Source organism: Henckelia pumila, chromosome 4 (assembly GCF_033568475.1).
Source record: "Henckelia pumila isolate YLH828 chromosome 4, ASM3356847v2, whole genome shotgun sequence".
NCBI lineage: Eukaryota > Viridiplantae > Streptophyta > Magnoliopsida > Lamiales > Gesneriaceae > Henckelia > Henckelia pumila.
This window is the reverse complement of record NC_133123.1, coordinates 36,769,683-36,786,096: the sequence shown is the minus strand read 5'-3', so window position 1 is coordinate 36,786,096 and position 16,414 is coordinate 36,769,683. Positions and strand designations below refer to the sequence as shown.

Here is a 16,414-nt window from a genome sequence, read left to right as displayed (position 1 = left end):
ATGAGTAAAAAGCGGAGGTGTTTATTAACACCTGCGAAATTTAAATCAAAAGATGTGCACGAATGAAGACTAGCTGTCATGGTGGGTTGTTACATCTCCATCGGATAAATTAATAGCTCCAAATTCCAACGGTCGATCTTTCTCCAGACTCCATATATGTACCACCATTTGTCTTATCTGATTAATGCTCTTGTACTTGACAAATTTTCAAATATTACACTGATACAGCCCCTACGTGCTCGGTCGTTTCTTCTCGTAATCGAGAAGATTACAAGCATATTAATTCAATATATCAAGCTACCAGGTAAAATCTTCTTTGATTTTAATCTTCAGAAATGAATCCTTTCATTCCTCGGAAATATTATCCATCTTCTTTTGAATCCTAATCGGCCCCCTAAAGCATTTTTGCGATTTAAAATGATATAAAAATGATGTTTACATGATCGTTGTGTTATATTTGTATATATCTCAAATATCAATATACAATTATTAGCTTTAAAATTTCATCTTCTCTTGCCAATAAATATTTGCAACTATTAAATAATGCATTTAGTTCATAACTAAAATTGTATACTATTTCGTACAATATCATGAAGAAAATAAGCAGTTCAAAAAGTAAAAATATATTTCCCTTAAAAAAAGGTAAATTACACTTCCTACCCTCAAAAGTACTATAAAATAGGACCAAACAGCAGCCCAAGTCAATCTCCATGCAACTTTTAGAGTAATTCAAAGGTGTAGATTGTAATTTATTCGCTCTTCTTTCACCATTTGCACCTGTAAATCCGAGTTTATACACAAATTTTCTATCTCCCAAATCGAGTCAAGATCGAGAAGCAAGACTCAAAACGTCAAAATCATGCAAATTTTCAAATCCTCAAACAAGAATTCAGTCAGACCATCATCATCAATTCATCATGTTAAATAGAAATCAAAGCTAATAATAAAAATATTTTAAGCGTTACATTTCTCCACAAACAAATTTCCTGGGGCATCGAGAGATGAAGTTGACTAATGAAGGAAACTACATACCTTTCATCTGACTGTCCTACTTTCTTCGAAATCGTGAGAAATTGACTTTGGATAGTTATGCACTCCCAAACAATTTTAATAAAACAGGTACCAAAACACAATACCAAGTACACAAATTCACCACCAGTCGAGTATATGGAAATTACAGAGAGATAATGACATTCAAACCCACCTCCTTGAGACACACATAAAGCCATTGGTTCAAGCCTCGTCTATTTGGTCCTGCATGGTCATCGAACACTGAGTTAATTTACCGGAATTTTAATTTTTTTCCTATTAAATAAACTGTTTTTTTTTTTTAAATTACATTCGAAGTAAGATTGTAAGAAACATAGACGTATCAACAGATTGAAAAAATCTATGATCATATTTGGAGAGCAGTCCTGTCACTCATACTCAATGATGAGAAATAATATCAGAGGGAAGCATGAAGCAACTTATTAACAGAGAAAAGCTCCTTTTGGGGTAAAAAAACAAAAAAACAAAAAAGCGAGGAAAATTGAAAGCTAGCTTGACTCTCTTCATGAACAAATAATCAAGAACAACCAGAAGCCAAAAGGTGTCAAAAACATCGAACCGTGAAGTCAGTAAATCATAGATCAATAATCAAATATAGGAAAATACTGGATATTTCGTATATCAAATTCCACGACGAAGTTCCGATAATCACTAGCCAGAGCTTCCAAATTTGTCAAAGATGTCTTCCTTTGTCTTTTTATTTATCGAAGGACAAAATGTTTTCCTTTTTATTTTAATGAACTAAAATAATGGTATTGAACAGTAAAGTGTATATAAATTTGCTACTGTATGATTTCATAGTGTCATTGGTTTCCAAGCATGGACCAAAAAGTTAAATTCAGTATCATAAAAGGAAAAAAAAGCAATTACAAACACATTTACATTTAGAAAAATGTTTATACTTGTGTTGATTGACAATCTGATGCCGTATAGCACATGGCAACTTGTGGCAATTAAGGAGAAGCTAGAAGTTTAAGGAATGAGAGCTTATACAGTTAGGATAGGAGAAATGTAAGCAATGATATCTCCATAGTCCATACGAAATAAAGGTGCAGTGAAAGTCTTGTTGCTCCTTGAGCTAAGGTGCACATCTTATAGGCTTTTACACTAAATGTATCAAAAGAGTATTTTACTTAAACTCTAAGCACTGACATCTCCGTACAAATTAAAGGTGTGGTCAGAACCTTGTCGTTCCTTGAGCTAAGGTGCACATCTTATGAGATTTTGTACTATGATCTATGAATGTACCAAAAGAGTGTTTTACTTTATTGAAACCAAAACGTTCAACAGTAGTGTAGCAAACCAGGCCCTAGGTAAATAAGAGTGCATTTGGATTAAAAGGCTAAAAGATAAAAAGTTTTTTTTTTCAAAAAAAATGTTTTTTATTTGTAGTGTTTTTCTAAAAGTCCATCTTTACAGCTTTTCAAGTGCTTTTCTAATAACTTAAATTTAAAAAAAAAGTGTTTTTTTTTATCTATTTATCCAATTAAAAAATTATCACAACTTCTACTTAAAAAAGCCTTTTTAAAAGTTAACTTAAAAAAAACAATTTTAAAAATTTAAAGCAAAATGCTTTTGTATCCAAACAGGCTCTAAACCTTTGAATCGCATTTCCCTTGTAACTTCTAGTCTTTAAATGGTAAATTTCCAAATGAAGTCAGGTCACATAGCAATACATCTAGGTATCAGTTTGCACAACATGAGTGTCACGAGCCACATATAGGAAGTGGGCCACGAGCAAGAACTGATAAACAGGCCCAAAGTTTATCAGTTTTTACCCGTGGAAAGTTGAAGGCTCAAGATTGAGCAAGAAAGATTTAGTTATTTCCATAGTAATAAAAATTGATAATTTCCAAATCTCGACATTTCCATTGTATCTTTTAATATTTGGTATGATTTCTCTCAGTTTATCTTGCTGGGGCTTTTCCATTTCCATTGTATGAACTAGATGCAGTAAGGATTCTTAAGAATTTCAATAAACAATTTACTCTTTGCGAGAGAGGTTCTCTTCTTAAACGAGCCTCAAGTATCACTCAATCATAATTCGCAAGGTTCTAAATCCAAACATGGAATATAACAAAAAGTTTAAAGGAGGATTCTTAGAGGATTTCACTGTCCAACAACCCACAACACAATCCATATCATAAACACATAACAATGACATACTATGACCATTATGGTCTATGGACAACATTGATGCAGAAAGTTTGAATTGGAAAATTTTGAGATATTCTAAACTTATAAACCAGCAATTATGATCCACATAATTAATGGCATTAACAAATCACTACGTAGTGGTGGGGAGGGCCGGGTTACGTTGGGGTTGGGTAGTTATAATCGGGTAGGAGAAAAAATACACGACTGTGACCCGCATAATACCAGGTATCCAAATAAAGCCGGGTACCTGATATACTATTATTCAAAAAATATTTTAATGTCATAATTCATAATAAAAATTATAAATAGAGATGTCTTCAGAATATATGATATAAATAATCTGTGAGAAAGTAATTTGATATTAAAAAATGTGCTTTTATTGAATTTGGTCGCAAATATGAGGACACGGAAAAATTAAGTTGTTGGTAGAACTTGGGAAATGATATATAAATAATTTATATCATTTGCCATATGTATATGAAAAACAAATGTCCATTTATAAAGGGCATATCGAACATGTTTGAACATTATTTAATTTATGAACTACAAGAGGTAACTTTACAACATTTGATGAAATTTATATAATATACTTCAAATATATTTATTAATAATCATGAAAATACGGGATATTTGATAATATATTTTAATATGGACTTCAATATATTTATATACTTTTCAACCAAAAACTAAAATGAATATTTCACGCCCATCTCATCCCGACTGGCAATAGCCCATCCCGCCCATATTGCCCGGTCACCCATCACCTCTAGAACCAGAAAATCTCAAGCAGTCTCCCCCGGCCTGTCCAGCCATCTCTGATTTCCCCAAATTCCAGATCTGGCGCTCAAACCTCGGTGGTTTCTCTATTCTCGCCGGCGGCTGCCCTTACCTGCACCATGTTTGGCCCCTCAATGTAGATGCCAAAATCTAGACTCTTCCATCCGAGGTCTGATCTCGGCTGGTGGAGGCGGAGGTGGGTGGGCGGTGGTGTACGCGGCTGGAAATTTTCTCGTGCTTGGTTTTCTTCTTGATTCAGTTCCGCATTCCCGAGTAGTGAAGGATATGGGCAGTGACTAGTGAAGGAGTAGTGAAGGAGATGGGTAGTAAGGGGTGGAGTGAGCGAAGAAGACGAAAGAGCAGAGCGTGAAACTTCTTCATAAATTGGGCCCAAAATTTTTGTTTAAAAAAGAAAAGAAAAAATGAGGTGGGCATCAGCTGGGTACCACGTCAGCTGGCGCCATGTATTCTCCGCACCCTAGGGTGCGGGGTATCATTCCTCTATTAAACATTATGATTTGGAAATTTAGATAATTGAACTGACATGGCATCTATAATTTCATTATTTTGGCAAAATATTAGTTTAATTTCTTTTTTTTTTAATATAATGTCATGATCGAAAGTAGTGTTTATTTAATTAATTTAAGTTATAGTATAGTATTATATTATTATATTTAAAAGTACATAGAATTAAACTTTATCCAAGTACCCGATAGGGCATCAGTTAGTAAAACTCCAAGCCCTGACCCAACTTGTATATAATTCGGGGCCGGGTATCACCTGGATCCAACTTAAAAAATAAACCGATCGGGTCGGGTATCGGGTACCCATACCCGAATGCCCACCCCTATCACTATGTCCAAGTAAAAAAAGATCCATTATACTATCGAAGCTCAGACATACTAAATTTGCAAAGAACTTTCAAACAACTGACAAGATTACCAAAAATTAAAATACGCAGATTAAAAAAATACAGGAATTAAGATGTTTTTCTTTTGTTATATAAACGAATGCCTGGAAATAATTTGCTAACCTGCATATCGGAAGTCCAAAGAGTGAGATTGTCCCTGAGAAGTTGCATGATGAGAGTGCTATCCTTGTATGACTCTTCGCCCAATGTATCCAACTCTGCAATGGCTTCCTCAAAAGCCTGCAGGACGAGGGAAAAAAAAAAAAAAAAAAAAAAGTTTCCAGACATAAAATGTATAAGAAAAAGTCAAATGACATGAAAAGATTATTTAAAAAAATCCCACCTAAGTTTACCTGTAATTATCTCATCAGGGTTGATTTTAGTGGATTTACTTGCATTGTAATTATGAAAGGCAGTAAAAGCTATTTCAGAAAATTAACAAGATAATTTTTTGTGAGACTGAAACTGATTGTTTTTCTTCTAAAACTCTCTTGTACCAATGTACATGGTGTAGTCTCCGCCGATATATGGAAGAAAGAGACACAAAAGGCACACAAGATTTTGAATTGGCCCAACATAGAAACATAACAATTAACACGTTCATATTGGTAATGCTCCTGGTACCTACCAATATAAATTGAGAGTTATGATCGATCAACTCTCTGACACAGATTTAACGTTTTTATCTGGGACCCTCAAAACTACGTACTTGGTCAAAGCTTTGGAGTAACTACAAAAATTCGATAATGCATTGCAAGAAAAAAGTGAATTTTGATGTATGGAAAAGTTCACAGGATTCACACGGACCAATAAACACATAATTTCTAGGAAAGTATTTGTACACAGTATGTATAATGGAGTAATTGAGTTTGTTCCAGAAAGCAAAAAAATTGTAATTTATCACCAATCACAATTCACACCTATCTTAAATGCATGTAAAATTCAGAAAAGTATAAACAAAAACCTGAAAACTCTTGAAATTCAGAACACAATAAATTGGGAAAAAAAATTGAAGAAAGGAGGGAGACAATAAATTCTTCGAGAGCAAGGGAGATAGGATGAAGCAATCTTTTGTAGTACCCTTAACTAACCTGTTTGGCCATGCTGCAAGCTTTCTCTGATGAATTCAGAATTTCATAGTAAAAAACTGAGAAATTGAGAGCCAAGCCCAATCGTATTGGATGAGTTGGAGGAAGATCAGCAAGTGCAATGTCCTGTGAACAATGCAAAACATAAAAAAAAAGTTCTATAAAAAATTCAAATTATAGAATCAATAAGATTGATGCATCCAGCTTTCTATTCAACTTTCTAACATTTTACTAAAAAAAGATTGTATACAACATGAGTTCTCAAGCGAACCTTATACGGGCTTGTAAAATTTCCACATAAACATAAGCTCCAATTCGCAAATATTATTATTTTTTTTTTTCAAAAAATACAACTGAGCCACCAATTCAGATTTCAGAGCATACATAAAGTATGAATAGAAAATCTTTTCACGATAGCAAGAATAACACGAATCTTCGACAGATAAATCAAGTTATATCTACAAGCTAATAGCCAAAACACAAATACAAAAGGCATAACAATTCAGTCATTTCCCATCCAAAATATCATCAAAATACAATGCTTTACCCCGCCGTATCATTAAAAGACTACTGGGAACATGAAAAATCATTAAAGACGGGGATCCAAACTACTTGCATAACTACATATCCGTTAAAAGAAAGCAAAGAACAAACCTGCGCGGCTTTGTAAGCCAGCATAGTATCCTCAGCAGCCTCTTTGCGCTCATTCCCAACTTTAAACTCGGCCAAGTACCGATGATAGTCTCCCTTCATTTTCAGATAAAAGACCTTCGATTCACTAGAAGCAGCCGAAGGAATCAAATGATCATTAAGGATCTTGAGAATTCCGGCGCAGACTTGCGACAGCTCGTTCTCGATCTTAGATCTATAGTCCTTGACGAGCAAAACGTGGTCGTCGTTCTTACGGCCCTCTTCCTTTTGCTCGATGGAGGAGACAATCCGCCAAGCTGCACGCAGGGAGCCGATAACGTTCTTGTAGGCGACGGAGAGAAGGTTGCGCTCCTCGACGGACAGCTCGGCGCCGGCGGAGCTGATAACAAGGCTGTCCATAAACTTAACCATCTCTTCGTAGCGCTCGGCTTGCTCGGCTAGCTTAGCCATGTAGAGATACTGCTCGCGACTCAAAGCCATGGGAGAACTGGTTGAGATTTTTGCCAAGTTTAGGGATTTGAATTGAAATTGGGAAGTTTTTTATGAGAAAATATATAAGAGGTGGCAAGGGATTCACTTGTCTTGTCACCCAATTTTTTGAGGTCGCTATCTTTTATAATGAATGAATGCTTTTTTTTTCTTTTTTTTTAATAAATATTTTGATTAAATTAAAATGAGTTTTCCTCGGTGATATTTTACCACAAATGTTTTAAAATAACATTAAAGGTATAATCAATATATCGTACAATGATGTTTATAATAATTATACTGTGATATTTTGCTATTATCTCGTGAGATTTTGATATGATATCGTGAGATTTTGCATTTAATTATCGTGAGATTTGATAAATTGAAATTTTGTATTGAATTTTTTGTGGTGTAGAAATTGTTGTACAAATTTGGTTGTACATGTAGCATTAATCGTGTTTTAACTAGTCGATGAATTTTTTAAACAATCGTCTTGTCGGATTGAACATTTAATGAATCGAAAATCATTGTCAAAATTTTAACGAATTAATTGTCGTGTAAAGGATCATCTAACGAGAGCATTTATAGATAATTTCTTGTTGTAGAGATTATTGTTACTTATAATTAGATTTAAAATATTTCATATGAAGATAAGTATGGCACAATAATGTCTCTGAAGATTTATATTATGTTAATTGTCCCAATAAATAGGTTTAATTAGAGTGAAAATTGTGACAATCTATTTTCTTTTATGATCTATAACATAATCATATTTTAAAATCAAGTTCTTATTTTGTGATAAAGTTTAACATTAGGAAAAAAAAAATGAAGAAAAAGAGGACTTAGATGCTATAGAAATACCATCAATTATTAAAGTTTAAAATAACAAAAATTTAGAGTTAATTTGTTCTCTGATGAATAATAAACAGCATGTAACAACCCCAATCAGTGGGGGCAAAGTTTCCTTTAACTTCCTCTCCTCTAAAAAGTCATAGAAATGCTTTTTCTAAGTTTTATTACCTGCATGCCAGAATAGAAATGGCATCGTGAATGCTGTACACTTGGGAAAAAAATGGGGATGCAGTCTGGAAAACTGGCTATCGGCAACACTAGTATACAACACGAAACTCATGTTTCTAGGGTATAATTAGTTTCGCCTCCTATCGATTAGATGAAGTCTGGTTGGCCAGTGGACGTCAAACAACGATGCCACATCCTGCTGTTGGGGTCGACTATTCTGGGTTGCACGATGACTTCAGGGATAGGAAAGTAGACGTAATGTGTGTTGCAGATTCCGACTGTGATGCCACTGTACCCGGCAAATGCACCATGAACCTGTAACATGAGTTTCGTGTATTGAGTGAAATGGTTTCCAGGATCATCCGGTTAAACAAAAGAATAATACTTATTATAAAATCGTTATTCTTTTTTAAGCAATATCAATATTTGTATTCTATAATTATTATTAGTATTTTATTTATTTATCTATTATTTTATATTTTAACAAATACGGTGGGAATGTCTACTCCCATGTTCGTGGGAATAAGCATTTACATAGTAATGGGAGTTCCCATTTCCGAGGCTGTACCAAACAAAAGAATGGAATGGGTCTGGGAATGTCCATTCCATCCAGCATTCCCTACTCATTAGTCATTTCATTATGTAGAAACCTTAGTCTAAGGATCTATGAAACGCAGACCAAAATGGAGAAGGGAAAAATGGTATCCCGAGATGCAACATAACAGGGGGCAGATAAACGAAAGAGTAACGGGCACAAGTAGTCTTACAGCATTTTGACCAAGAACAGTACAGAGGATTCCATCTGATGCATTTGCACGGCACGCACGGATCATGTAGGTGGGATCAATGAACTTCACATCTGCTGGATTTCCAATCCCTTTAAAGAACTTCTTCACCTGTAATATACAACAAACGATGTAATGCTGATGAGATGGACCCAGGGTCAAGTATTCAATTGCCTCTAGAGGAGTATAACATAAAAGCATGCATCATCAGAGCAGATGCCTATATCTTTATCAGGTAATTCTTTATTTGGGTAATATTAATAAGAAATGATATCTTTATCAGGTAATTCTTTCTTTGGGTAAATATTAAACTACTGAACAAACTTGCAATATTCAACAATCAAAAGCAAATGAAAAGGACAGACAGGCCGAAAATGTGTTTACTTCGTACAAAATAAATTAATAGCTTGCAAATTACATAAATCCATACAGGATATCTTACAATCCAAAACCGTCATCACCCGATACCCCAAAGAACAACTAACAGCAAGTTGACAACAAGAGCCAGGTAGTGACAAACCTCTTGTTGTATATGGACACCAATATCTCCGAGTACGATGTTTCCAGATGCATCTGTAGCATTGGTTTTTACAAGCAGGTCCTGTGAGAAAATAAAATATGGTGTTTCCGTTAAAAAGGAGAAAAGATACTTCTTGAGTTGAGGATCAAGAGTTGCCACACGCCAACAAAAAAAAAAATGAATAGAAAAATATATATGTTCTTCCAATAAACCACAAAGTAAATAAATATTAAGCCAGAAGAAACTGCATCATTTTGAAAGTTGAACTTCTCCTCCAATGGATAACTATGAAAAGAAGGATGATTTGCATACAGGAGAATATGGGAAGAGAACAAGAAAGAAAGATTCCATAGAGAGAACATTGGCAAGTATCGTGGAAATATCAAATGCTAGAAGATTCCAAATGATATTTAATTTAATCAGACAATACGATCATGTCGCAAGAGATGGCGGAGAGTGAATTTTCACATGCATTTGCCTACTCAAGGAAATCACACGTAGGTAAAATATTATCTTACTGACCTGCCCAGCTCCCTCTGCAACACAGACAACGGCAGATCCCTTCGTCTCGAGAAGGTATTCTAAATGGTTTAAGACACCATGAGGTCCGTGAAGATTAAATGGCACCTGATGCAGCCACAAAAATACCGTGAATGAGCCAATCAAAATGAGTCCGCAATTTTTTTAGTGTTGATTGAAAGATCAATACCTCTGGAATCAAGCATATATCAATTTGTCCACTAGCAAGGGATGCCTGCATAGCAATAAATCCACTGCTACGACCCATCAATTTCACAATCCCTATACCACGATAAGCACTGTGTGCCTGTCAAATGACGAGAATCATCTAAACTAAGGACAGAAACGGAAGGGTTTCGGGGAACAAACTTCAAAGGTGGAGACTTGGAGAACAAATAATCAAATCATGATCAAAAACAAACTTATGACTTATGAGGATAAAGAAAGTGCCCATTTTCACCTCAATATATGCAGAATTAATAGCTCTTTGTGCTTCTTCAACGGCTGTATCAAAACCAAATGTTTTATCCATGAGCAGAATATCATTGTCTATGGTTTTTGGGACACCAACAACAGCCACTTTCAATTGTCTTTGACGGCACTGGACATCAACCACCAACAATAAAAATAAAAATTTTAGATCAACTAAAGAAGGTATTACAAAAACTAAGGACGCACGGACACATTTTTCCTCAAATAATTAAAACATGGAATACATCATATTATCATCATCCCACAATAAAAAGGTCACAACATTGTCCAGTTTTAGTTTTAACTTCAATGCACAATGTACAAACGCAAAATCAAACTTGCTATCTATGACATAAAGATAGCCGAGACTGAAATTAAATTGTGTAAGTAAGGTCTTATAAACCTCTTCATGTATGGCATTGGCGCCAGCATGGGTACCATTTCCACCCAGCACAAAAAGCATATTGATTCCTCTTTCCTGCCATCAATTATTAGATTTGTATCAAAACCACCTCACCGTAAAGAAAGTTTTAAGTGAAACAAAACCAGAGAAATGAGGGATCATCATTAATATTTACCTCCATGCTGTCCACAATTTCACTAACTTTAGGTCCCCCACGAGACACTCCTAGCAAGCTCCCTCCAGAGAGATGGACATTCTGAACCACTTTCCGCGATAACTGATATGACACACCAAAGCACAGTCAAGCTTTAGCAGACAACGAAGGACAAGGCATATGCTTCTGTTAAATTAACTAATTATCCTATTAAGCTTTTAATTTCTATTTAGAATCTCACAAAATTTTGTTTCCTATGTATATAATAAAAAAAAGAGTTTGTTGGCTCAGCTTTTATTGGGTTAGAGCAGTATATTTACGCCTATTTGCACAATTTAGTGAACCAATTAGACTGGCTCACTCTCTATTACTGATTATTCTGAATATTCATTTATTTCTCTTTTTTATTGTTTAACCAAGAAAACTAAAAGTTTAACTAGTGAATGGAGTAGACTAAAATTTTAACTAGTAAAGAAGAAGAAATAAATCTTATAAAATTATCATTCATCACCAACTAGCACAACAAATATCTTAAGTTCTTCAGTCCTTCTGAGACGAGTCACTGCTGGAGCAACAAATTTTGCCATGTACCCAAAGTTGCAATTCGTAAACTATCATCCAATGCCGGAGAACTTTAGATAACTTTAATAAAACTCTTTAAAATTAATGATCTCTTAACCCGAGGAAATTGTGTACACTCCGGTTCATTCCGCATGCCTAATGACTATATGCATTTGATATTTTGAAACGATTATTCATCTAAAATCCAAATGATAATAGTCTCTAGCTCAATTCTGTGATTCTAAGGCCTTTGATACAATTCTTGTTGATTGGGTGATGTATCATGTCGAAGAAATAGCTTCTGCATGAAGTGTTTAATCAACCATCTTGTTCAAAAACTGGATTAGTGTGCTTAAATGTTTTAAGTAGCAAAAAGCTCACCGGCATCTCAGCTAAACCTACGTCAGAAAACCCGCGATACCCGAAAGGGATCCCGACAATCTTTTTCACACCATATATCTCAAGAGTGATGACTATCTGCAACCATAACAAAGAAGAGAGATATTAAAAACATCAACAATCCTTACTAGTCTCTTTTCTATTGCATGATTCGAGAGCTTTTTCAGCTTAATATCATGTTATTGACACATGTCAAAATCAAAATGTACACTGGTATGGAAATACCTGTCGTATGACATCATTGAGACCAGGACAAAGGCCTCCACATGTAACAATTGCCGCTTTCACTTCTTCGGGTTTGAAGTATATTTTTTCTCGGGGCCCAGCACGGTGAACCCTGAAATTACGCATTGTTTGAGATCATTCCTCAATTACCATAAAAGGGAATTTTCTATAACCTACCAAATTAGAAATAATAACATCGTGTGAAAACTGACTCTACACGCCATGAAAAGATCCAGCAGACAGTCTACTACAACAAAAATTTCAGGCCCATTCGACATGTTAAAGAAGCCAACTGGAGTTTGTGGAACATGGCACTTCCAAGGGTTCAACCTTAGTAAAAGTGTACATCAAGGGTAGAGATCATATCATGCCGAATAGTTTCAGATAAGTTGGCACATGGCATTTTCACTTGTGAAAATAAAAACTTCAGAGAGAACTAATAATATCATTGATAAAGTAATGCTCCAAGATTCAGAAATTTCAAGTTTTCATCTCATGTGATCTCTTTCTATAATTTCTATAGCTCTATATCAAATGATGTTTAACTCTTGGTTTTGGAAAGGAAATAATCAAGTTTCTTGACAAAGCAACATGCTTAATGTGAATCAGTATATTTACCATTGCTCTACCCATGTACAATCTGCGTCGATGCACTCTGCTCCTGCGGATGTAGGAGACGAATAACGGATCACCTGAAATCATTGCATAGAAAAGAAATTCAGAACCAATGAGCACAAAAAAGAATAATGCTCGACAGAAAGAAAAGAAGTTTGTCTCTAGGCACCGTTTGGTTCGTGTAATGTGATAGATAAAGACTATGAAATAAGAGTGATAATAAAATGAAAGATAAGGATAAATAATACGGTGTGATATATTATATAATGTTTGGTGATTTTAAATTGATGGTTTACTTTCGTTAATTATATCGTGATTACCAAAATGCCCTTATCATATATTAATTAGTAATATATTCTAAAAATAATTGAATAAATAATTAAATTTCTAGAATTACTTTATTAAAAAAATTATAACAAAATTTGAAATATTATATTAATTATTAAATTTTTACTGATTTCAATATCCAAAATACAAGAAAATAACTACAAGTATTAATTAACTAATATATCAAATAAAAATTTAACAAAGAACTAGAACACATAACAAAGAAAGGGGATCAGGTGCTCTTCAATGTTTACAAATCTATTGTCAATTTTAAAGCCTCTCAAAATTTGAAATATTTAAATATTCGTCAGCATTGCAGCAAAAATAGAAGGAAATATTGTGTTTGTGAAGAGATTCTGCGAATATTTGCTTCTTAAGTACATAGGGTAATCAAGGATAATTAGTGTCTAGTACCTAAACTTAAGGGATTGTTCCTAGAATTAAGTCTGATTTTTCTGTATAAATTAGTAGACCTAGAGCCAAGTAAAATCAGATGAGAACTTATCATAATTTCATAAATATACTTCTCATTTGTTGTGATGGATTTGATTCTTTATTCTTACTACAATGATTAAGGAGATAATGGTGTCCCAAACAAACGGTCAAAGAAATTAAGCTACAGAAAATAGAAAGAGCATTATTAACCTTAAGCAGTACTCTGTCGTTTTTGTTGATATACCCATGCCATTCCTCATCCGACGGATATCCTCTCGGAAAATCAGAACTTACAGGAGTCCTGTAATGCAATCTCAAGCTAATTATTTTCTAAAAAGTAAAGCACAATTGTTAAAAAAAATCCAATGGTCGATTAGTTATCATGCTGATCAGTGCCTTGCACTGATTAATGGAAACAGGCATTAACTCTACGGAAAAAGATAAAATATAGTAACAAATTTTCATAAACAAAAAGAACAGCATTGAAGGAAAACTATTGGCGATTTTGAATTATAAACTCCAAAATGAGAAGAGTACTTCTTTGTGAGATGGTTGACAGATCCATATTTGGAATGAAAAGTAATAATTACTTCTTCATGGTGAGGTCGGATCCGTGAGACAATTTAACAGGAGTTTTCCTTAATCCAGCATAGAAAATACTATCCCAGATCATAGTCATCATGAAATGACAAACTAATATAGGTGGAATATCATGAACAGAATTAAAAAAAAACGTATATATTCTAAGATGACAGGAAACTCATGGAGAACAAATTAATAAGCAGAACCCAAAAAAAAAAATTAGATTTTTAATACTTAATCAGTTCGAAGTCCGAGCAGAAACCTCATCTTAAGGCAAAACGTGGAGGGATACGCAACGGCGTCGGGAAACACATCGGTGATATGCGGAATGTTGAATCTCGACTCGAAGTCCTTCTGGTACTTGAACTTCCAATCCGGGTCGCTGAAATCAATGCTCGGGGCGGCGGTAGATACTTGCTTCTCAAGCTGCGCTTTCACCCGAATCCTCTTCGTAATCCCATTCCGCTTCGTGTTCTTACCCAGACACAGCGACCCGAAAGGGAAAAGCTCGTGATCGGAGCGAGCGGTCATCGGCGGAAGAATCAACCTCGATTCAATCGCCGGCGAAAGCACGCCCATGTTATTATCGATTCGGTCAACGGAAAACAATCAGAGAAAAAGAATCAGAATCGAAAATTGCTGTACTTGGTAGGAGTAAATTCACATGTACGTGTATGTATATACAAAGGGAGAGATCGGGGTGGCGGAGAAGGAGAGGGAGTTTGGGTTTAGCAAGGATCCGTCATGTACTAGAACTCCAACGTTTGAAATCAAATTTAGTAGGTGTTGTTTGTTTTGTTACTAGAGCGTCAACATGGGTTAGCCCGTCGGGTCGGCCGGCCCACCACATAATTCAACCCAGCAAAAGGTGGGCCAAGATGGGTCAACACGCCTAAACCTGCGATCGCGTGGGTTGGCCCATCACGGGCCTGGATTGTCCCGCGGACCTGAAAAATTAATAATTTATTTTTATTTTTGATGTGATATATGTATTTTTTAGTAAAAGTTGTTAATTTTTTTTTTTTGTATTAATTAATTTATATAAAATTTACACACATGAAATCAATAACTAAAATTTTTATTAATATATTTCTATTAATATTTATTTATTAAATGATATTTATAATTAATTATAATATTATTTATTTATTTTTATTTGTCATGAGCCAACCCGTGGGCCGGTCCGCCTAACCCACAATCCATCTTGGGTTGGGTTGAGTTGAGGATTTCCAGCCCGCCAAGATGGTGGGTCGGCCCGCCATCATCCCGCCAAAAGGTGGGTTTTTAGTGTGCCGGCCCGCCCCGCCATGGGTTGACCCGTTTGACAGCTCTATTTGTTATACTCTCGAATCTAATATCTAATCTAATCTAGATCAATTTTAATTATGGTTAGCAAATTTTACACACCCTTCTATTAAATTTAAATTTATAATCCCTTCCTCGCTATTATATAATCTTACCTTTTTTTTTACACAGATTAAAAAAAATCATTGAAAAAATAAATTTTAAAAAAATTTTCTATTTCATCTCTATTTAATGTATTAAAAAATGATTGCACAATTTTTAATGTGTAGTTAATAGGGATATATTAGTAAATGAGTGTAAAAAATATTATTAAATATGATATATGACTATATATTTGAGACAAACAAAAAAAAACATGAACTATATAATTGGGAATGAGGAAGTATCTAATATCTTATCTTATTGTTTTTTTTAAGTGTAAATAAGTCACTCCTGTGACCTCTTGCAATTTCATTGCAGCTTAATATTATGTGAGTAATAAGTTACTTTCAATTTTGATTTTTCGTGGTCTATATTGTAATTTCATTGCTAGTGAGTAAATAAGTGTCATGCCCCGGATCTAAGCCTGCGCAACTGCACAATGGGTCCCTATAAGATCTGTTACAATTTCATTGCAATTGTAAATAAGTGTCACGCCTCGGACTCAAGCCTGCGCGACTACACAATGACCTTTATAACAACTACTTGCTAGTGAGTAATCAGTATCATGCTCCGAGCTCAGGGCTGCGACTGCACAATGGAGGATATTCATCTTTGCTTTACGAAAATGATTAACCCGAATTGTTATATAAATTCATTGAAGTTTATTATAAAATTATTTTAAATTTTTCATTTTTACCAAGCAGGACAGGACATTCAATTGTGATTTTCTTTGCATACCTTTAGCTATCGACCGGTTTTTCTGTGGCCTCGGTTGTAATTTTATTGCTTCTCAATAGGTTCTGTATGCTTCTTCCGTTGGGTTTTATGCATATATTTATTTATCATGGTAA

General features: G+C 34.6%; 2 protein-coding genes across 3 annotated transcripts; both read right to left on the bottom strand.

Annotated features, from left to right (window-relative positions):
• Window positions 1-607: 607 nt before the first annotated feature.
• On the bottom strand, window positions 608-7,225 carry LOC140866996 (14-3-3 protein 1). Of its 2 annotated transcripts, XM_073272063.1 has the most exons (5): window positions 6,637-7,225; window positions 5,986-6,108; window positions 5,018-5,134; window positions 1,205-1,254; window positions 608-777 (listed from the first exon to the last, which is right to left on the bottom strand). In XM_073272063.1, the coding sequence occupies exons 1-4, from the start codon at window positions 7,111-7,113 to the stop codon at window positions 1,234-1,236; spliced, it is 738 nt and encodes a 245-aa protein (XP_073128164.1). In that variant the 5' UTR covers window positions 7,114-7,225; the 3' UTR covers window positions 608-777; window positions 1,205-1,233. The 2 variants fall into 2 exon arrangements, with proteins under 2 accessions (XP_073128164.1, XP_073128162.1); XM_073272061.1 differs by lacking the exon at window positions 608-777 and having other exon boundaries at window positions 921-1,254; window positions 6,637-7,224.
• A 723-nt stretch (window positions 7,226-7,948) lies between these two features.
• LOC140862311 (ATP-dependent 6-phosphofructokinase 5, chloroplastic) lies at window positions 7,949-14,867 on the bottom strand. The gene is made up of 13 exons (XM_073265324.1): window positions 14,380-14,867; window positions 13,746-13,836; window positions 12,777-12,850; window positions 12,159-12,270; window positions 11,916-12,011; window positions 10,995-11,096; window positions 10,820-10,894; window positions 10,406-10,546; window positions 10,136-10,252; window positions 9,949-10,053; window positions 9,427-9,507; window positions 8,889-9,017; window positions 7,949-8,436 (listed from the first exon to the last, which is right to left on the bottom strand). Exons 1-13 carry the CDS (start codon window positions 14,694-14,696, stop codon window positions 8,269-8,271), a joined length of 1,608 nt encoding a protein of 535 aa, XP_073121425.1. The 5' UTR covers window positions 14,697-14,867; the 3' UTR covers window positions 7,949-8,268.
• Window positions 14,868-16,414: the final 1,547 nt, after the last annotated feature.